The sequence below is a fragment of the Delphinapterus leucas genome, chromosome 18 (genome assembly GCF_059928025.1).
Source record: "Delphinapterus leucas isolate spDelLeu-1000000601 "Yukka" chromosome 18, BTC_Dleu_Yukka2, whole genome shotgun sequence".
NCBI lineage: Eukaryota > Metazoa > Chordata > Mammalia > Artiodactyla > Monodontidae > Delphinapterus > Delphinapterus leucas.
Genome location: NC_143146.1, coordinates 14,469,639 through 14,493,817, shown reverse-complemented (window position 1 = coordinate 14,493,817; position 24,179 = coordinate 14,469,639). Strand labels below are relative to the sequence as shown.

The 24,179-nt window shown below is 35.8% G+C and overlaps 1 protein-coding gene across 1 annotated transcript in view; it reads right to left on the bottom strand.

Moving 5' to 3' along the window:
- UGGT2 (UDP-glucose glycoprotein glucosyltransferase 2) overlaps nt 1-24,179 on the bottom strand; it is a 164,843-nt gene that overhangs the window by 39,804 nt on the left and 100,860 nt on the right. Inside the window, exons 22-29 of the mRNA XM_089899419.1 lie at nt 22,073-22,204; nt 16,832-16,956; nt 14,980-15,075; nt 10,297-10,399; nt 8,003-8,082; nt 5,500-5,683; nt 1,092-1,250; nt 657-742 (exon numbers count right to left, since the gene is read on the bottom strand). Of these exons, the coding sequence (XP_089755545.1) occupies nt 657-742; nt 1,092-1,250; nt 5,500-5,683; nt 8,003-8,082; nt 10,297-10,399; nt 14,980-15,075; nt 16,832-16,956; nt 22,073-22,204 (965 nt within the window). The remainder of the gene's footprint in view (nt 1-656; nt 743-1,091; nt 1,251-5,499; nt 5,684-8,002; nt 8,083-10,296; nt 10,400-14,979; nt 15,076-16,831; nt 16,957-22,072; nt 22,205-24,179) is intronic.

The window sequence follows — 24,179 nt, the reverse complement described above, 5'->3', positions numbered from 1 at the left end:
AAATGCTTATTGAAATAAATGAACACTACAGATATCAAGGGGTACAAAAAAGAGTTTACCAGGTGCTGGCAAACGATGGCTGGTGAGCAATATCAAGTTGGTGGCTTATTTTTGTATGGCCCCTGTGCTAAAAATGATTTTTACATTCTAACATGGTTGTTGAAAAAGAAAATATTGACAAAAATCATATGTGCCCTCAAACATTAAACATTTACTATTGGCTCCTATAATAGAAAAAGTTTGATGATCCCTGCTTTATACTAGTCTCATTAATGAGTAGGAAATTTACTATGAAAGAAACCAATTCTTATTTATAAAAATGAAAAACTGAACATAACTCACAGATAACGGCTTTGCTATATAAGATGCTATACATACTATACAGTCATTAAACGATAAAGATGTTCATTATGTTAACACATGGAAAAGTCTATAGAAAATTAGGAGATGGAGTAAAGAACAAGATGTGTACTTTAGTCATACCTTTTATATTTTGAAATAAAACAATGATAGGAACAAATGTCACAGTTTTATAAGAAGTTTTTGTTTTATACTAATGGTATTTGTGAGTATTTTAGTTGTTTTGATGATCTTGGTCATATCACACTAAAAACTTATTTATATATAAAAATTTGAAAGTGGTTTATATAACTCACCCAACTATTTGATAGATGTCTTCAGATTTTCCTTGGCGTAATTTCAGTATCCAAGCACCTGGGTTTGCTTTTAATTGAAAATATCCCTTTTAAGATGAGAAAAACATGATCATGGTTATATGAATGAAAATGAGGTCCAATTGTTCAAGAAAGATTATTCATGAATACTCCAAGATAAGTGTTTACTAACTGTGGAACGAATGATTTCTACAAATGAATTCCAAGGAAGAAGACTTTGCAATAACCTTAAAAGCACATTCTGAAAGTATGACTCCCTTCATGTTCGCTTTATTTAATTACCTTATTCAAGGATTTTTTTCTGGGAGCTGTTCAGTAACAGTAGGATACAAATTATTTCATATTATTAGGAAAACTTGGAGGATTTCACCAAAACATCTAATTAAGTATCATCCATTGAGTATGTATAATACTTACAAGATTGGCCATCACTATTGTATCAACCACAACAGGTTTATTTTTTGTGCCCAGTGTAAACTGCAGACCCCAAGGAGGCTCTTCTGTGATTATATCAAAGCAATGTCCTTCGAGCAGTAGATATTCTAGTTCATATTCTGCTGTGACAGTTTTCTCAATCTACGGAGGAAATATGTCATTGTTTTTGGTGTTAGTAATTCTCATAATGTAAATTTTGTAATAAATATATGTGATTATTTTAATATTAGCCAATATATTTTGGGGGGCAACCTCAAGTCTTTCTTTTAGACAAGTGAACCTAATAGCTGAATCAATTTCTTGAACACTAAAGCTCAAGATGAATTTTCTTCCTTTCCCATGACATCAGCTCTACTCCAACATCATGATACATGCACCAAAATCACAAGCAGGAGAGATGTGAGAATGGATGGGTGGCTCGGTAAGTTGTAGCACTCAAAGAATCTGCTTCGTTGGCTGTGCCCTAGATCTCCTGCTTCAGACCTGGCAAGAAGGCCAACTTGTCATCATTATCACCTTTCTTGCAATTAAAAACAATTAACGGTGAATTGTTTTGCACTCAAAAAAACATATGCTCATTAAAGAAAATTTAGCAAATATAAGAAAGTGTGAAAGGGAAAAAATAGAAACTACCTACAGACCAAACATTCATATACACATCAATGCACTGATTTCTACTTTTGCTCCATAATTTTTTTCTAAGAAAGTATAACCTTTTTCATTAAATATAGTTTTCTAAGAACAAGTCCTTTATTTATTTATTTTTTTTTATTTTTGCGGTACACGGGCCTCTCACTGCTGTTGCCTCTCCCGTTGCGGTGCACAGGCTCCGGACGCGCAGGCTCAGCGGCCATGGCTCACGGGCCTAGCCGCTCCGCGGCATGTGGGATCTTCCCGGACTGGGGCACGAACCCGCGTCCCCTGCATCGGCAGGCAGACTCTCAACCACTGCGCCACCAGGGAAGCCCCATGTCCTCTTTTTAAATCATCCTTTTAAATGTCTGGACATTCCAAATGTTTCCAGATTTTACTCTATTGCAAATGTTATAATAAATATTTTAGGGAGAAAGTATTTTCTCTACATCACATGAAAATCATAACCAAACATAAAAATAAATCAAATGGTAAGTGATTTTTATATAGTCTGGCAAATTTTGTTGAGCAGATAAGACAATGATGCTATCTATCTCTAATTTTATTTCACACTACGAGGTTTTTGATACTACTTTTAATGGTGTTTAGCATACAGAGTATTTGAAAATATTCTGTACTGTATAGTTGTTTTTCTTTGACTATAATTACTACAGAAATAATTATAGCACTTGTGTACAGTATTTCTTTCTTGAGCCCTGTTCTTATAATTTTACTGTTTTTAAGAACATGAAATAAGTAACTTGTTTGAAAATAGCATTTGTTTCAATGACTTTAGTTGAGCTCTGAATTAGTTGCTGAGTTATTACTACTCTAGTGATGAACTTCATATACTTCATTAACCTGTATCCACAATCCTTACAGCATTTTGGATAGAAAGATTTCTATGGGATAGTCTCAGAATATGAGAAATCCTAGAGATCATCTAGCTTAACTCCTTCACTTTACAGACAAGGAAACTACCCCAGAGGGGTTATGAAGTAAAGCTTAACTATTTTAAATTATGAATTAGATATCAGGGCAGAGTTCAAATACATTCAATCAGTTTGTGACTAAATAATATCTTCATTTATAATACATTAATGTGAAAATTTCTCTTCCTTATATATTTGTATAACAGACATCAATTGTGTTGACTTATTCAAACCACAACACTAAAAATAGCAAATTCATTTTTCAAAGAGTACTTTCTAGTGAGTATTTAAAATTTTGTGAATATTTAGAGTTTTATAATAATTTCATAAAGGTGATTTGAGTTAAATTAGTTCCTATTATCAAGGTTTATTTTTAGCAAGAATAGGAAGGCTAGTGATCTTTTTTGATGTTTACATTTCCTTTATATTTTTATTTATCTGTTCTAAATATTAACTATTGACATGAGACATGAATTTAATATCTTTCCAATATAACTTTGGTGCATATTAGTATTTCTAAATAGAAGTGTTTATTGTATTGTTCTGTGACTGAATAGTTAAGAATTTAGCTTCCTCCTTTAATAAAAGTATAAGTTTGATTATAAAGATTAACATTTGGGTTTATTAATATTATCTATGGCATTCAAATAGGAATTCTTTGACATTTACATTGGTAATGAATGCCTTGTCAATAAAACTGATGTCTAAATTATTTATATTTCAAAAGGGGCTAATGCATTTTTCTGTGAATTCCTTTTAACATAGCCACATACCATTTTCCTTCAGCAATCTTTTATTTACTCACTTCCTCTTTACTGGGTAAACAATCACTATTGTTTCAGGTATTTTGACATCTGTCAGATAAAGGCTATGATGAAATATAACCAGAGAGCCTTTGGACGCAGTTCTAGTTACAAGCTCTGAGAACCACCTCTGAACTCCAGGTAAAAGTAACTGTCACACTTTAAGTTTTCCTAGAACCACTTTTGTCACCTTTAATAATGGCATTAATGCCAGCTGTGCAATAAACCATGTGAACAAAGACCTGGGAAGGAAGAATCTTTCTAGATCAAGCTTTTTTCAGGTGGTTATATAATGTTCGGGAATTAGATGTAGCAAGGAGTACTGATTATACAAGCTAGTGTGTAGTGACACATCTCTCATTACTAGTCTCACTTTTTTCCTTTACCTACAACTCCTTCTTTCTACTTGAGCACATGTCTTCGTTATTTCATACTTTTCTAGGATAGTTGCAGGTAATACCGTAAGTATGTACAGTACAGAGTGGAAGAGAAGAGCCTTAGAGGTAGTTAACTTTTACAGCTGCTAGAATTTGTAATTTCCTTTTGTTTACTCATATAATCTACGACGATAGGGGAAATTATTTCTGTTTATTTTAGTCTTCTAAAATACTGTTCATTTAAATAGGTTCTAAAAAGGCATTGCTATATTTGCCACTCACAACAAAATGTTTAACCTCTATTAACTGTACAGTAGAAACTAAAATTTTTTTACCAGCAGACTCAATTTAAAATCTTTAAGCTGCATTAATTCTCCCACCGCAAACTTTTTACCCTTTTGGTTAGAATCTTTCAAGTTATTTACTGATATATATTGCTGAACTCTCTTAATGAAGAACCAATAGGCCAAAAGAGATCCAACTCATCATGGAGGAAACAGGATTTTTTTTACTTCATGCCAAATTCACTTCTGAACTTTCTCTCATGGATTTCATTGTTTTGCTCTCTTTCTATTTTTTCCCTCAATTTGAAGGACCGATTTCAGATGATTGCTATGACTGAGTTTTAGGTTCTTCTCCGGGTGGGTAAAGTTGGTGGTATAGGTGAGTATGTTCCAGGGAAGTGACTCAGGATCCCACAGAATCTACACATGAGTGAATCAGAAGAAAGCTGGCTAGAAGGAAAATCTTTAGACAAAAGGTGACACATGAAAAGCATGAGAAACAAATAATGAATAACCTTAACCAGATTATTAGAGGTAAAATGTTTATGCCTGGGTCAAGGTAATGGCTACCTTCTGAAGGAGCTGTCAAATGCAGAACTGGAAATAGGTCAGAGGCTGTGCAGGACCGGGCAACGGGGAGGACAGTGAGAAGGAAGTACTGCCCCCAGCCACCCCAGTTTCTAGATACATGTCTTCTAGGTAAACTCTCCTAAAATGCTTCTGGTTTTTTTTTGTGCTTTCTGAATGCCTTTCCAATTTTGAATAGAATGTTTGGAAAGACTCCGAATATTATAAAATAGTCTCCTGTCGGTGGTTTTGTTTTTTGTCTGTGTGTGTGCTGTGGATTGAATGACTACAGGTGGGAAAGAGAAGTCCGGTCATTTACTGGACAAGGGTCACACTGGAGGTGGTGGGAAAGAATGCACTCAGCCCGAAGTATATAAGCAAACTTTTTCCTGCTTTCTACCCTAATCTCATTAGAACTGCTTTCTCTGGCTATGAGCTGTGGGGCAAAAAAGAATTTCAGATGAAACTGTTCCTCTCTGAGTTAAAAACAAAACCTGAAGGGCAAAGGTACTTAATGGTTTTGTCCTAAACTGCCATTCATCTGTCTCCATAGTTTCTACATTGTTCATCTTAGGGTAGCACTTCTGGAGCAACAAAAACAGTGAGGGCATTTAAGAACCCATAAAACCAGAGAAGCTGAATTTGGAAGTTAGGGAAACTCGAAAATCAAAGGAAAGACTGGATCAGGACCTAGAATCATAAAGGAGAAAATTCTGGTGAGCAGTGAGCATGCACTTGGTACAGGAATAACAGCTCATAAGAATTTATCCTATTCCTCTTTCTTTGTAACTTACATCCTTTAAATGAATATTATCAAGGTCACAGTTGCTGTGTACTGTTTCAACCAACCAGCTTTCAGGAGTAATCATGTTGAGGGTCAGAAGGGGTGATTCAGGGATATCCAAGAATTTTGCCACTGGTCCAGTAACATCATTAGGTGGTAACGTCAGTTCCGGTTCCAGAACAAAACGGTAGAAGCTGTTGGTAGAACATAAATAAAATTCATAGTGTGACCAAAACTGAGATTTCTTCTAAAATATTTTAAAACTGAAAATGGCTTAAAAACATGACCAGAAAGTCTTAAGTTAAAAACACGCTAACGACTTAAAACACACTAAAGTCTTAAAGGCTAAAAACACGCTATACTGAGGTTAATGCTTATGTAAATGGTAGGCAATCATTATTCTGCTTACACTGTTATCTATTATAAGACTGTGTATATTATATACCCTTGTTAATTATTTCTTAATGAACACAATTAGAATCCCTTTAAGATATACTGACTTATGCAGGTTCCAGCAGTTTATGATCTGTATTCACTCATTGTTCCTTCTTCAAAGTTTGAGCATGGTCTATTTTTAGTGATTTTTATTAGCTCTTAGCACCATTAAGAACATGAAGAGAAATGATAACCAGAAAGCAAGTAAAATTTAAGCTAAGATTCTGGTACTAATTCAAAAAGTGCAAAATTAAAAACAAACAGGAGTGAGTTAATTAAGCAACTGCTTATTACTAGAGCTTTTAGAAGTGCCAGCAATCTTAACGTATTTAGCCTCACCCCCTAGTATCTTACACAATAAGAAACAGTTATAATACTAAGAACATTGACTGTCACTATTCTGGGACTACAATCAAGGTGTCCGCTGTGCTGTGGTTATCTCAAGGCTCCATGGGGGAAGGATCCACTCCTAGGCTCCTGCAGTTCCTCAAGGTCCACCGGCACGAGGGCAGTAGCTCCTCACTAGTGGTTGGCTGGAGACCTCCTTCAGTCCTTGCCACAAGGGCATCTCCAGCAAGCGCAGAGAAGCACACAAGAGCAAGAGAGAGAGAATGCCAGCAAGACAAAAGTCACAGCCTCTCACAACCTAATTGCAGAGGAGACATTCCATCACTTTTGCCATATTCTGTTCACTGAAAGCATATCACCAGGTGCAGCCCGCACTCAAGGAGAACCTACGCTGAGTGTGACCCCAGGGGCGCTCATCACTGGCGGCCGTGAAGCTGCCTATGGCAGGCAGGCCGGCAGAGTCAAAAAAGAAGAGTGGGTAAGAGGAGACCCTGGAGAGAACACAGTCCAAACCAAGTAGCTGGTACTGTCAAATGCAGCAGAAACATCATTAAGTAAGAAGTATCCCATGGATGTTGCAAACAGCAATTTCTTTGTGATTCAGTTAAAGCCCAACTTCAGTGGAGGTACCGGTGAATGAGAGATGAAGAGGGGGCTTGGCCACACTTGTGCAAAGCTGAGATGACAAAGACTGGAGAAGAGGAGGAAAAGCCAGGGCTCCAGAGGAGAGGAAGTTAAGTTTATTTCTTTTTAAAAATTGAATAACTCTTAAGACTGAAAGAAGAGGGCTAGTAGAGAGGTTAGAGATACAGAACCAGGGACTATGTGATAAAGCAAGGATCCAGAACAAACGGGAAAGCAAAGTGATTCAGTTATGCATATACTGTATATATATTCTTTTCCATTCTGGTTTATCACAGGATATTAAATATAGCTCCCTGTGCTACACAGTAGGACCTTGTTGTTTATCCATTCCATATATAATAATTTGTATCTGCTAACCCTGAACTCCCAATCCATCCCTCCCCCAACTCCTCCTCCTTGAAAACCACAAGTCTGTTCTCTGTATCTGTGAGTCTGTCTATGTTTTGTAGATAGGTTCATTTGTATCATATGTTAGATTCCACATATTATGATATCATATGGTACTTGTCTTTCTCTTTCTGACTTACTTCACTTAGTATGATAATCTCTAAGTCCATCCATGTTGCTGAGCCACTGTATATTTCTTTTGTTTGTTTGTTTGTTTGTTTTTGCGGTACGCAGGCCTCTCACTGCTGTGGCCTCTCCCGTTGCGGAGCACAGGCTCCGGACGCGCAGGCTCAGCGGCCATGGCTCACGAGCCCAGCCGCTCTGCGGCATGTGGGATCCTCCCGGAGCGGGGCACGAACCCCCGTGTCCCCTGCATCGGCAGGCGGATTCTCAACCACTGCGCCACCAGGGAAGCCCCACACTGTATACTTCTAAATAGGTATTCCTAGATCACATTTTTAAAAACACCCACGGATGAACACAAAACCATGTAAATTCTGTAATTAGATTGGGTCAATTTTACTGGTTAGGTTACTTTAGTTTTATATCAATTAAGGTTAATAAGTTATCTCTGATCTTCTGATCTATTTCAGTTAAACATTTTGTGAAGAAAAAAACAACAGATGCAGTAATTATGTTTTTTTTCCTTTTAGCATTTGCAAATTTTTCAAAATGAAATTAAGTTCACATAGACCCACCTCTTTAAAGGGGCTTCTGAAAGCTTACCCCTACAGTTCATGAACAATTTTATCTTCATGTTGATAATCTTGCCAAGTACCTATTAGAAAAAATTTCCATATTTGAAATTAATAGCTAACACTTACTGAGCATTTACTATCTACCAGCTACTACATTAATACTTGACATCCGTTATCTCATCTGATTCACACAACAGCCTTTTGAGGCAGCTACTTTTACACAGCTGAGGCACAGACAGATATAGTAATTTGCCCAAGATCACACAGTAAGTCATGGCAGAAGTAAGATTTGAATCCACACAGTTGATTTCACTGCCCAAAGGTTATGCTGCCTACCTTTTGCCTAGTGTGACTTTCTTTATTGGTATCCAAATTTCCTTACTACTGAAGAACAAGTAAAATAATTATTAGAACCTTGACTTGAAAGACAAAGTGTGACCTCACAACAACGATGGCAAGGGTGCCCTGATCCTTTTGGAATTTCATCTACATTGTAAAAGATGTAGGAAGGTCTTGGCTACATACAGATAAAATACTCTCTTTTCTTTTTATTTCCCTAGAGCAGCGGTCGCCAACCTTTTTGGCAACAGGGACTGGTTTTGTGGAAGACAATTTTTCCACAGACCGGGGTGGGGGGTAGTTTTGGAATGATCCAAGTGCATTGCATTCACTGTCACTTTATTTCTATTATTATTACATTGTAATATATAGTGAAATAATTATACAACTCACCATAATGCAGAATCAGTGGGAGCCCTGAGCTTGTTGTCACTTGCCACTCACTGGTAGGGCTCTGATATGAGTCTGCAAGCAACTGATTTATTATGGTCTCTGTGCAGTCAAACCTCTCTGCTAGTGATAACCTGTATTTGCAGCCACTCTCCAGCACTAGCATCACCTCTTCAGCTCCACCTCAGATCATCAGGCATTAGATTCTCATAAGGCGTGCGCAACCTAGACCCCTCTCATGCGCAGTTCACAGTAGGGTTCGCGCTCCTGAGAATCTAATACCACTGCTGACCTGACAGGAGGTGGAGCTCAGGTGGTACTGTGAGCGATGGGGAGCGGCTGTAAATACAGAGGAAGCTTTTCTTGCTCACCCGCCGCTCACCCCCTGCTGTGCGGCCTGGTTCCTAACAGGCCACGGACCGCTACTGGTCCGTGGCCCGGGGTTGGGGACCCCTGCCCGAGAGCACTGAAGTAGGAGAATTATTAATTTTGATAGTCCCCACCTCCATACAGGCAACAAGTCAGTGAAGATTTGAAAGATATTAGACAACAAAGGACATAGGTAAAAGGAGAAGAATAAAACAGATATATGGAAGGGAAAGGATACAGGTTTGAGGAGAAATTAGAATGTACAGACCAAAGATTTAAGAGCTTTGAGTTTTAATTCCCATTCTACCACTCCTATTAGCTACAATGGAGGCTGCTGAGCCACTGTTTCTTCCAAGTGTTAAATGAGACACTGACCATTTTTTCCAGTAAATTAATTTGTGCTTTATAGCACAAATTTACAGCATACATTTTCTCTATAGTAAGAAATAATATGCTATGTGAGGTTCTGAGTTGCTCAGAAACAAAGTATGCTACTATTACCAATGATGTAAACTGGAATGCAATTCCATATTTTATATTTCTGTATAACCCATACTTCTTATTCCCAAATTCTATGTTTACGTAAAAGCTTCAGAGGTAAGCAATTTTTTTTTGGATAATGAATCCCCATAGGATTCATAAGGGAATGAATCATACTACCTCCATTCCTCATAGGTATGATTACTGATCTCTGTTTTCTAGAGAATAATATGAATAGTGTGTCTAAAGAAGTTAAAGTTTGAAGGTATACAAATGCAGAAAGAAAGAATGAGGCATGTTTGTGAGGAGAGAAAGATCTCTCTTCTCCTCTTCCTATAAGGCTATCGATCCTACTGCATTACAGCCCAACCCACAGGGTTTCATTTAACCTTAACTACTTCCCCAAGGCCCTATTTCCAAATACAGTCACACTGGGGATAGGGCTTTAACATATGAATTTTGGGGGCGATGGGGACAGAAATTACGTCCACATTAACACCTAACCTGGTACTGCCATAACACCATAGGCATACTTGTATCATTTCATTTTCTACACTGAAATATGACAATCTATTTAGAATGTTGTATGAAAGAATAAAGAGCAAACATTTGATTATACTTGAAAACATACCTGAAAAGATTATAAATTTCAAAATAAAAGAAGTATATATCATATAATAAATATATATAATATTTAATAAAATATGATATCTTACAATCAATAACTGTGCCATCTTCTGTGCTTCTCTTGTCAATGGATCAACAATAGCAATGACATCAAAGGACATATCATTCTCCTGAGAATTTATCTTTATAATGCTAGAAAAATAAAAAATAAGATGAACACTGATCAGTTAAGTTTATTCAATTGCCTAATTAATCTTAGCTACGTACATTCTTATAAATTTCTTTCTTTTTCACTGGATTAAAAAATCCTGGTTATTTCACAGAAGAAAATGCAAATTTAAAAGTTTAATGTTTGCATTCACTAAATTAGAAAACTGCAAAGAATTAGAGAAAATGAAAGTAAGAAATTATGGACGAATGATTTTTTAAAAACTCTTCAAAGAACAATACTATTATAGTGAAAAAACTTTATAATTTTAAGCCCCCCAAATTCTCATGGATCATACAACGTAAAAAAATAAGACAGGGGCTTCCCTGGTGGCACAGCGGTTGAGAATCTGCCTGCCAATGCAGGGGACACGGCTTTGAGTCCTGGTCTGGGAAGATCCCACATGCCGCGCAGCAACTGGGCCCGTGAGCCACAACTACTGAGCCTGCGCATCTGGAGCCTGTGCTCCGCAACAAGAGAGGCCGCGATAGTGAGAGGCCCGTGCACCGCGATGAAGACTGGCCCCCTCTCACTGCAATTAGAGAAAGCCCTAGCACAGAAACGAAGACCCAACACAGCCAAAAATAAATAAATAAAGTAAATAAATAAATAAAACAAAGATGCTTCTGTGTTAAATATATTTTCTCAGATTTGAGAATGACAGAATTAACTATTCAGTACTTCTATTAAACTTACTAGTTTTAAAAGCCCAACATATTATAACAGGAAAGCTCAGGGGAAAAACACCCAAATTTTTCATGTTATTTTGACCTAAGTCATCCTCTCCACACCTCCTCCCCTCTGACCTTTCCGTTTTTGTCTTTCACTGATCTAAGTTAGAAGACGGGCTAATCTTTAAAGGAAAACGTTGGGAAAATCATTAAAAGCACAGAAAAGGCCAGTAGGAGATAATCCATTCTATATTTAATTTAATGAAAAGTTTAAAGGATATATTTAATGAAAAGTACAGAACAGTCCAATTGATTACTGTTTTAACACTACAATAACATAGGAAATCAGTTTTTTTGGAGATGTATAAATTAAATATCTTACATATTACAAAGGTAAAAAGATTCTACCAAATCAAACTGTACCCCTCTAAGACTACAGGGATCTTAGTCTTCTTTGGTACAAGAAGACTATAAATATCTAGACTTCAGCAGTGAAATAATTTCTCAGCAATCAAATAAAAGCTAATGTAAAATTCACTTCAAATATGGGTCTTCTGACCTAGAGAGATGAAAGACATTTTATTTTATATGCAGTTGATAAGAGTTAATAATGTTTAAACAGGAGCGTCAGAATCAGACAACAAATCCTGGTAGATAATTGCTGCTAGAAACCAGGGCTACAGATCAGATGTTTTAAATTAAAGAGACTATCCACAATGGTTAATTCCTTTAGTTTTCTTGGTGAAAATTTTACAAATTACTGTCATACTTGGAGCACTAGTCAAAACTGGTTGTTTTCTATATGCTTCATGAGACATTACTATGGCTAAAGTAGGCATCGGTTGACAGCTACTTTAAGTTTTTTCCCCCAGACTACTGCCAATTCTGTGAGGTTCTGTGAATCAGAAGCCCACAGTTCCCATCATCTGTGTAGTATGTGTGTTGGTTAGGCTGAGCGACATTTTCCAGAATTCCCTTTCCTTCACGATTCTGGTGGGTGGGCCAGAAGAGAGATTCTCAGGATATCTGGAGGGCAGGAGGGGGCGGCAGCCATTCTCTAGCTCACACACTTTGTTACTGATCTGCTGACTCAACGTCGTTGGCATGAGGCCCCCACTGGTTCTACCTTCCCCAAGATCCTCCTCCTACTCTCTGACTCCTAGGTCACGTATGTGTGTTTGGCATTGTGATAGGGCTCCCATCTTCTGCAGGACACCTGCTATGCACGAAGGTCAGAGGCAACAAGAACTGACACAGGTTTCAGTCCTTACTTGTGGGATTCCAGCTTGCTCTTGACAACTCTCTCTTGCTCTCTCCCCTCTTGACAGCTACCTCTCTTCCTAATGGCCTGCCCTGTGAACTTAAAGTTCCAGTATCAGAAGCCAACAGCCTTACAGAGACTACTTAACCAGCTCCCACAATTGTGTAACGTCAAATCCTATAACAATTCATTCATTCACGCATACGTACATACATAAATTCTTATCTATACACTTCCCAATATACATATGCATACATATATACCACACATGCACGTGTGTGTGCAACAGTGATTCTACTGCTCTGATTGACCCAGACTACACAGCCCAGCATTGCTAATGTGCTACTCTCTTTTTCTAGGCTTCCAACACAAATGAAATCCAACAAAGTCATTGTTTCTTCAATAAATTAAGACCTTCAATCAGATTATCATTAAGTCTTGCTGACATGGATCCTACATTTAAGGTAAGTATTCACATTTCTCCCCTGATTAATACGAGTTGATTTTATGGCTTAACTTTCAGGTTCAATCTTAGTTCTCTTATTTCCAAGTTGTGAGAAGCGCCTTGTTATTTGTGTAACAAATACACATAGCTACAATGCATTAAATAAATATCTACTATACTTAAGACAGTAGGCCTGAATCTCATAAAACCCCTGAAGGGTAGGGATCATCATCTATATTTTATAGACTAAGAAACTGAGGCTAAGAGAGGTCACATAGCTAGGTAAGTGGTAGACTGGGATCAAAAAGCTGTTCTTTTTTTTTTTTTTTTTTTTTTGACAAGAAAGCTCATGCTATGCCATACAACCAAAGTTGATGTGGATAAATAGATCATACCAACATGTGTAAACACACAGAAGGAAAAGTTAAATACCTAAATTATACACATGAACTCAGAAAAATGGAAGATTACTGACTTTGCATTTAAAAAAAGGCAGGCATTAGATGAGTATGTATTATTGTATAAACATAGATGCATACCAATACACATATACTACATATCCATTTATAAATATTTGTAACAATGCCCCAGAAATAAATAGAAAAGAACTGGAGAATTGTAAACCACTGTCACAAAGTCACATCGTATCCTTCTATATAAAAGAAGGCTTAAAAGCAGCAGGACACGTTGATTGATGTGAGAGCTAAAGAAAGAAAGCAGAGACTACAACAACAATAACCTATGAAAGACCAAATGGTTCAGACATTTAATGTGGGAGTAAACAGTTCCAAACATATCAAAATTCCTAAATATAACATAACCATGTAACAGTATAGTGATTAATGTTTGCAATGACAGTTGTCAATAATTTGTGTTAAATTATTTCAGCATATGGTATTTAGGAAATCAAAGACGTTTGCAAAAAGAATTCTGCTAAAAGTGTTTAAAATACTTAAAATTAAAAGTATTGAATCTCAGTTCAGTTATCTGAAAAAAAAAATAAAAACTTCATTCCCAATAGTGCTAGATAATTTCTCTTTAGAAAGTAATTTTTCCTAAGAATGATACTACTATACATGTGTGAAGACACCTCAAAAGACAGACCTTCTACAGCCAAAGAACGTGTTACCTTGTAACAGAGTAAACAGAAGCAATATAAGATCGCATCTACCATAAAATCAGAAAACTTAGAAGGAAGTGCCAGCCACTTTAAGTTTACGATAAAGTAATTTGTCTCATTTTAGCTTTATAAGAGCAGTGATTAGAAAAAGAAAATAAAACATGTCTATAGTTTAGTTACATAATGTCTAACTGATTATTTTTTTCCCATTCTAAGTGGTCCTTAATTTTTAAATTAAAAAAAAAAAGTTCCTGCTGGGGACTCAGATTATTTTATGTACGTAGATAGAACTTGATGAATTTTATTTCAAATATCTTAGAGGGGAAGTATAATACAGTAAAAGTATAAACTAGTTTATTATTCTAAAACAGTATTTCTCTGATGGCTCTTTTTGGAAACCTAATTTTTATGAAATAATAAATTTTTAACAAAAAAAGTGTTCCATGAATAAGTTACCCAACTGTTGAGTTTACCAAAAATGAACTTTTCTTTTGTTTTCTTTTAGCCACACCACATCTCATAATCGTCAATATGTTGATGCGCACTGAAAATCTCACTCCTCCACCCCAAAAGATTCAGTATTCTCTAAATTTACTTGACTACAGTTTTTCCCTCAGAAAATATCTGTCAACACTTCAGAGTAATGTTCCATAAAACACAGTTTGGGACATTCTGTTGTACATGTCTACACTTTATTAAGAATTCTTCAGTAACTGAGCCTTTTATACATTGAGAATATAAAGATATTATTATTTATAAAGATTATACTGCAAAAATTCCAAATGATCTTGAATGTGGAAGAAAGATGAGAATAAGACAAATCATACTAGATTTAACTTACTTGAAACTTCATATCCTATATATGTATCTGTGTGTGTATATATATATGTCATTTATTTACTAGAATATAATTAACTCAAATTTCTTTTCCCTATCTTGTCAAATACATTTATTCTCTAACAACTTTTAATTCTACTTTAACTTTTGCTATATTGTGAATACATATGGTAACCATAATTCAGTATAGGATGCAGTAACAGAAAAAAAACAGCACTAATACATCTTACCTGTGATTCTCCTCAAGAAATGTGACATCATACCGAGATGCATGTTTAGGTAAAGAGGAAAGAAGGGCATCAATTTTCATAACAAGGTCACTCAGGCTGGAGAAACAAGATAAATGAGTTTTGGGGAGGAAAGAAAGGTCCATATTTTATGTCACAATTAATGTCTCAAGAAAGGGGAATTTAATGTAAAATATCTCCAATAGGCCAACTGTATATAAATGACCTTTCTTCCAAACTTGTATAATTTGTCAAAGTAAAATGACTGCTGCTTTTAAGGTCATCCTATTTTTTCTTATCATTGATATGATATTTAAACACATAAGTGTTCCTAATAGTATCTATAAGAATATGGAGAATCATTCAATTCAAGTCAATATTTGCTGAGTGCTGGTTATATATCCAAGCACTGGGACCCATGTAGGAAAGAAAGAAGAGCAGGAAGAACAAAAATTAAACGATAGAATAACTACTTTCAAAGAACTTTTAATATAGTTAAGAAGCCCAGATTTCTTTGGTTTCAAATTCATTTGAAAACTAAAATTGTACAAAATAAATACCTGGATTAAATATAACCAAATTAAAAAATCCATAATGGAGAAAAGGTATATGTTCAATGATATGCTGGAACAGAAAATGTTAGCTGAACTTTAAGAAATGTCCCCCTCCACCAAAAAAAAAAAAAAAAAAAAGAAAGAAAGAGAGAAAAGATAGGCATCTCCATTTTATAAACAAAGAAATTTAGAGTCAGGGTGGTTGAGAACCTTGTCAGTACTGTCAGCAAACTATAACATGTTTTGCTGTACTATAGGTCCTGTATACTGTATATTATTTTTATTTGTAATACCTACCATATCTTTCACAGAGCATTACATTTAATGGCCACTTAATAAACATAAAATAAATGGGTTAATCCAAACCATAATCTACTCGTAAACTTTCTTAAGGTATTTATTTATAGGCCACACACTCTCTAATACGTAAAATTGTAGGCACGTTGGAGGAAGAGCAAACATAAATTAAAACAATCATATGAAAAGATACTCAACTTTACTAGAAGTCAAGGAAGTGCAAATTAAAATAAGATGCAATTTCACATCCATCAGATAGGAAAAATTAACAGGCTGCGTAACACCAAGTATTGGTGACGACCTGGGGAAATGAACTCTTATACATTTCTGGTGGCAGTGTTAATTGTTGCAACTCCTTTGAAGGACAGAATTTAGCAACATCTGGTAAAGCCGAAGGTACATCTGTCCTACAGCCCAATAACAACACTCCTCTACTCTAGAGAAACTCACACATTATACAAAGACACATGTAAACCAGGTTCATGATAGCATTTACATAATAGTAAAAAACTAAAGCCAAGTTAACTGTACTTCAGTAATGGAGTATATAAATGAACTGCAGTATATTCACAAAATGAAATACTAAAAAGAAACTGAAATGAATAAGCTCGCTCTATATACATGAACATGGATAAAGCTCTTATGGAGGCAGACTGCAAAAGGAGCCTATGTATAATAGCATATCTCTAAAAAAGTCAAGACTTTAACACAAACACTAATAATAGATACTTACATATGAAGCAAAAGTATAAGCACATATATGGGAATCATGCACACAACATTTGAGAAAATGGTTACCTCTTAGGGAGGGAGGAGAATGGGACAATCAAGACAAATAAAATGAAATATTAACATCTACAGTCTGCTGTTTTTTTATATTCTCTACATGTCTTTTATTGTATCTTCTGTGTGTATTTGAAACATTTTCTAATCTTAAAAAGAGAAAATCGGATACAAAATACCAAACTCTAAAATGAATTGCTCTTACAATTTTAAATACTTACTTCTTTGAGTTGACTTCTGTATTTTCAACAATGTCTTCAATTTTCTCTACTAAATGAGTCAATGTTATCTTTTCCAACAAGTAAAAATCTTCTGCACAGAAATCTTCATCTAAAGGTCCTAAGAACTTAAAAGCAGTTATATTATTGCATATCTTCTATAAGATACCAATTTGGGACAAGTATTTTCTTATCAAATAGATATTTCTTGAAGCAAATATTGATTAGAGATTAAACAGATGGTGGCTATTAATCCCACCATTTACTAAGTCCCCTGGGAAACAAGAGAAAACTATTTCCTCACTTTGATATTATAAATAACATTTGCATCAATACCAAAATCAATGTGGCAAAAAAACCAGCAAATTATTTCCATTTGAAAGTTTTACTTTGAGACATAATGCTTCCAAAAACCTAAAGCTTTTCATTCTAAAGTAAGCTATCAAAGCAAATGTCTATATTCCATAAGTCTTTTAATTTCAGTATTTTCCTATTTAATCTGTAAATTGTAGTCTACACTATGTAGATATGAATTAATATATAAACAAGGCATAAAAGAGCAAAAACCAAGAAACAAATCCCATAATTACTTAATAACACCAACCAATCTTCATCTAACTGATGCTGTATAAACTGTTTGGAGCACAGCAAGGTCTTGTAGGTTAGCTTTAAATCAATAACTACAGAGCGGGGAAGCTGTAAAATTCCCAGATACCTGAATTTCTCAGGATGGCTATCCCACCACAACCACTCCAACTCTACTGCCGTTATCATTTTCTGGAAAAGCTAATATGTGCACCATCATAATATTATTAACATAAGCCTGACGTAGAAGGTGAGCCCTGACATAGTCTTATGCACTAAACAATTAGACTTAATGACAAACAACTAGAAAACATGTCAACCAGAATGAAATGGTTGCAGTGGATTTTTTTTAATTAATTAATTAATTTAATTTATTTATTTTTGGCTGTGTTGGGTCTTCGTAGCTGCACGGGGGCTTTCTCTAGCTGCAGCGAGAGGGGGCTGGCTATTCTTCTTTGCGGTGTCTAGGCGCGCGGGCCTCAGTAGCTGTAGCACGCAGGCTCAGTAGTTGTGGCTTGCAGGCTCTAGAGCACAGGCTCAGTAGTTGTGGCGCACGGGCTTAGTTGCTCTGCAGCATGTGGGATCTTCCCGGACCAGGGCTCGAACCTGTGTCCCTGCATTGGCAGGCGGATTCTTAACCACTGGGCCACCAGGGAAGCCCTGCAGTGCATTTTCTTACTTCCCCTTCATATGCTTCTGCAATTAATATTTTCTAAAAATTAATGAAGTATAGTTCTTGAATCTTTTCTCATTTGCTCACATCAAAGGTGGTATTAGTTGGAATGTTGGCATCCAGCTAAATAAATACCATGTTCACTTTAAACATAAAACCTGGGCTCTTAAAAGTACAAAAAATGGGCACTGTAATACTAAAAGTACACATATAAACATTTCATTTCCTTAAGATTTGCTATCATTTTTAAGGTAACTTTCAAAGCACTTTTAATGCTGTATTTTTTTGACTGTGGATAGGAGAGGCCTGGAAAAGAGCTGAATTTTATCTATACCACTTCTAGTGACTTGAGTAGTTTTGTTAATAACTTAGAATAAGGAACTAAAATCTCAAATTATTTTCCTAAGGGATGAACAAGATTGGGTATCTTTACTGATTAAATTCACCAGAGAACCAGCTCTATTGCACCTATGTAAGTTCAGTGTCAAACAGCTAGCAGAAACTTGGTTCTTCTGTGTCTTAGTTCTTCTACTTAAAGATGAATATGATGTTTGTGGAATAAAGCAACTTAAATAGTATAAAATCACATAATGACCAAATTGGGAAATGGAACATTAAATTTGAAAATCACGTAATAGTACGATAAAACCTATCTGGAGTTTAAATCTTTACAACGTTTTGGAAATGTGATTTTTCAGTTATACAGAATAACTGCTATAACAGAAACACATTACCTCATTTGACAGATCATTACAATTTTAGAAAACTCTGTTAGAATGTTCTTCCACATACTGAGCTAAAAATCTCTCCCCACTCGTGGAAGTTGGATCAACTGGGCTTGATTCTATACTGACTCTCAATGAATACAACGCAAATCAAATCTATAAATGTACCCATATTTCCCATGATAGCCTTCAAATATTTAAAGAGAAAACAGAAGTTAATATTTACTGAAAATTTACTCTGTGTCTGTTCTATGTGTTTTATGTGTAAAAGTATACTTAATCTCTCTGGCAACTTTAAAACAGACTATTACCTTTTCCATTGTGCAAATGAGGAAACCAAGTCTTGCAAAGGTTATACAATTAATGGTGCAACCAGAATTTGAATCCAGATTCGCCTAGCTAAAACAAAAAGGCCTTGTTTGTTTCCCTTCTCTCTGCCACACCACGTCTTTCATCAATTTGTAAATATGTAACATGATAAAAATAAATATAATTATAGCAATAGCATTATTTAGGGTTTTGTTTAATCTTAAAATATATAGATTTTTAATTCTTTAGCATGGCAGTAAGAAAGTATGAGATCATCATTACACCCTAGTTTTGATCATTTATAAACAATTTTAACTTTGAATATGTTTCAATTCTAATGTAAATATTTGGACAGGTTCAAAATGAAGATTGATTCTAAAATGTCAGAATTATTTTAATCATTAACTATCTGGTTCAGAATTATAACTATGTTACAATTGTTATGATTATTGTGTTTCATAGCAATGCTATAGCATTACATTATAGTTCATAAACCATAGTGCTTATTTTCAAATATATCATACTTTTGTATTCAAACCACAGTCCTACAAATAAAAGGATAATCAAAATTACAATTTTCCATTAGTCGACACAAAAAGTCAATGTCATCTGACTTACTATCTCTCTCTAGCCCCAACCTCTCCCCGAATTTAACTCATACGTTCAGCTGTCAACTCAACCAGTCTACTCAGAGGTCCAGAACTGAACACTGAACTCTTAATACGTCCAGAACTGAATCCTCTATCTGCCCTTTCTACTCCTTCTGAACAAGCCCACTCCTCCTGCAGTCTTCCTTTCCTTAAAACAGCGGCAGCTCAATTCTGCCTGTCACGTAGTTCTCTTACATCCCACTGTAAGTCTGTCAGCAATTCCTGGTCATCCTCCAAAATACATCTCACGTCTACTTCTCCCTACTTCCACTAGAGCCATTCTGGTCCAGGCCACCATCACATCTCACTTGGACTACTGTAATAGCTCCTAACTGGTTTCCTAACACCTACAGTCTATCCTTGATGTAACAGCCACTAGTGATCCAAATGAAACGTCAGTTCATGTCAATCCCCCGCCCAGAACCATTGGCTTCTCAACTCATTCAGAGTAAAGCCCTACCTGACCTGGCCTCCAGGTACCTCTCTCCTGTTCTCTTCATATCTGCTGTTCCTAGAACACACAGATGTGAGCTCATCTCAGGACCTTTGTACTGTTCCCTCTACCTAGAACGTTACCCTTCCAGATATGCAACATGGCTCGCTCCCTCACCTTCTTTGGTTCTCTGTCCAAATAACACTTTATCAGTAAGGACACTATTTTTTTTCGGTCCCTGCCCACCAAAGTGTAAACGCCACAGAAACATGTTTGTTCACTACTATACTCTCAGATTCTAGAAGAATGTTTGGTTCATGGCAGATGCAAAATTACATCTAAATGCTTTTGTCAATTTCAAGGAAAGTGAGAAGAAAACAGTTCTAAGAGAAATAAGTTGAACATAACTATATTTGTTATCACTAATATTGATAACAATATCTGAATTATATTAAACAATGACAAAAGAAAACATAGGGTAGCTTTTCCGTAATGTATCAACATAACCAAAAGGCAAGGTAACAGATACAGCAGGCTGTAATTTTTTCTTTTTATCTCTTAAAATGCCTGACAGAGCCGAAGGTAGCCATATACTTTAAAACTGTTCTAAAAAGTTAGATTTCTTCCCAAAGCAACTGTTGAAAAAAAAAGCAATGCCATTTTTGGGCTTTCACATAGCTCATTATCAAAATTCACTAATATTTTATATTACTGTAATAATAAGTGGCAACTGTGGTCACCAATTGTAAAACAGCACTGTACACAGATGAACCCGCGTCTATTTTTAGGAGCTAACACAATTAGCTCAAGAACTGTTACACTGAAGCTGAAATATGTGACTTGTGGATGCTTGTGGATATGAGTCCCTCACTATTCTCCAATTTCTATTATTTATAGATTCAGATAAGAAGGAATAAATAAGCATAACTTTAAGGGAATGATGATACAGGAATGAAGCATGCAGGTGAATAGAGCTCATAAAAATGTAGAAAACAGAGAAAACACTACAGCTTTGAAGATGATTTAGGGATACATAATTTGATGCTTCAAGCAGAGATAATGTCAAACACACTGCATTAGTTGATTTCTAAATATACCTAAGCACCAGATTCAATTTTTAAAAACTTAAACCATTCCTGAGAAAACCAGACTATCATAGTAAAAAATATTAATAAGTAGCTATCATCCACTAATTTTGTATGTATCTATTAAAACTCCCTAATTAATCAGAAACACATTTATGATATAGTAAGAGAAAAAAGTATGATATAAAATTATATATATATAATAGCATTACAATTATGTATTTAAAAAGACAGACATGGCTATGTAGAGTAGAAAAAGGTTAGATGGTAAAACAAACTATTAATAATAAATTTTATTAGGATGGTGGGAGTAAGAGTGATTTTTACTATAGATTTTAAAAGATTATATTAATAAATACGACTTTATAGTTCAAAACTTGCAGTATTGTTATTTAACATAATCAATTGTAGAAAAAACTACAAGAAGAAAAAGATGTCAGAATGTACTTTTTACACCTACTTACAACAGTGATCAATCGCAATGTTGTAATGTATACAAAATTGTTTGTTCTAATATTTATATTATAAAAGCTATCCCCAAAGAACATCCTTAGCCGCATTCGATGTTATCACCAATGGGAGGGAGGAGTGAAGAAACAGGTACTGTGCCACGAACTGGACATCTCAGTGGCCATTTTATTTACGCTGAGACCTGTCTGGTGTGTCTAGCACATGAGCACTGTCCTCTGTGTATGTTGCATCAGGTGTGTTGTGACAGAAAACGTTTGACACCCTCGTATCACAGTGTCCCTGAGAAAAGTGAGCAATTGCTTTTTTTACTTACTTTCCCATTGCTGACAACACCTATTTCTCCAGGACGCAATTTAAGTACATCTTGACAGAACAACTGGTGAGTTCGAAAAATATTCACTCCAATGGTATTATATTTTTTCTCAAAAGCATTTTTATTCATTCCCTAAGGTATAAGTTAAGAATGATAAAACCAGCAAGAGAACAGTAAATACATTAAATAATTTTTTAAACATAGCCTACTTTAATATATTAGTATAAAATTTAAAATTATATTAACCTGTGATTTTAAAAAGTACTATTTTGTTCTGAAACCACATTTAAAAAAAGAATCCTTCTTTGGCAAGGCAATTACAATATCTGTAAATCCTGTTACAAGTAGATACAGTTTGCTACTCATTCTTTGAGAAATTTGGGTGGATTACTGATAAGTAAAATGCTAGGAAACATCAATTTAAATAAAATTTAACATTAAACAATGAAATACAATGTTTATTAAATTCTGAATTCAGTACCTCCATTTTGGTGTGTTCAATTAAAAAAAATACTCTTCAAAATAGAAATACTCTGCTCATTCCATTATACCAATCCCATGAAACCAATTTAGTAATAGTGCATTTAAACTCTGAAATACAAAAGTAATCTTTGCCATCTCAGTGTGTATCAAACTTTAATATGCATACAAATCACCTGGGTGTCGATCCAGGGAGGGCCTTACATTCTGACTTTCTATCACGTTCCTGGTACTCCTGCAAGGTCAGAAATGTTCCCCTGCGCTGTCTAACACACAGCCACAGATGGGTACTGAGCGCTTGAAATGTGGCTAGTATGACTGAGAAACTGAATTTAAATTTAAGTTTAAAATAGCCACATGAAGTTAGTGGCTACAGTATCAGACAGTGTAGCTCTAGATCTTTACTTCCAAAACCTCTGTCTCAGTCAACCCCTCTCTGACCACAATCTGCTGACCTTCTAGCTCATTCATCCCAGTGTCACCAGACCAACGATTACTCAACCCTTTAGTCCACTGACCCTACCACTTATTTGCTGTCCATCACACTTTCCATATTATCATTTTCCTCCTAACCAAGTTATACCCCAGATCCCTTTACTATAACAGAAACATTCCATGCTCACCTCCCCTGGATGCTTCCCCTCAGTTATTCACCTGGCAAAACCTCAACTCTGGTTAAACACATCTCTGCTTACTCTGCAACTGGATCCAAACAGCTTTAGGGCAGCTGGAGAAAAACATGCAGCCAACATTGATCTCACTTTCAATTTATGGTCATCAACCTCAAGTGGGCCCTCAGAAATCTTACTATAATGTTTTTAATTCACTTTCTCACTCGCAGAATACTAGAAAAATATTTGACATTTTCTCCTCTACCCTCGAACCTCTAAGAGCACCTACTCCTATTCTAATACTTAGCTAATGACTTGACCTTCTCTTGAGAACAAAATCAATCAGAAGTAAAGTACTCATCTCGCTACCACCAAAAAAAAATCTACCCCATTCTTCAGCCAATACTTACAGCTTGTGCACTGGGTCCCAGCACCTCTTAGCTACGCAAGAGCTATCCTCCCACTTTGCTCCGCTCCGTTTCATCTTTTCTCATTTTCTGGATGGGCTGTTTTCATCAGCATACCAAAAATAAGTGAAATCCGTCCACGACCTCAAGCCCTATTCTAGCTACAGGATATTTCTCTGTTCCCCATATAGGAAGATTCCTTTAAAAAGCTACCTATACTTGCTGTCTCTGTCTCCTGATTTCCTATTCTCTCTTGAATCCAGTTCACATTTATACCTATCACTTCACTGAAACTGTTCTTATCAAGGCCACCAATGACCACCTTAACAAATAAAATGGTCCATTATGAAGCCTAATTTCAAGAAATATGGCATAGTTTATCATGTCCTCCTTGAAATACTTGCTCCAGGTGGCTTCTAGGATATCACACTCTCCTGGTTATCTTCCTAACTCAGTGGCTGTTCCATCTGTCCCCTCTACTGGATCATCCTTTTCTTGCGTTCCTCTATATGTTGGAATGTTCCAGGGCTCTTTTTCAGTCCCTCTGTTCTCCAACCCCTGCCCCACTCACTTCCAAGGTATTTCATCCAGTTTCTTAGCTTTAAATTA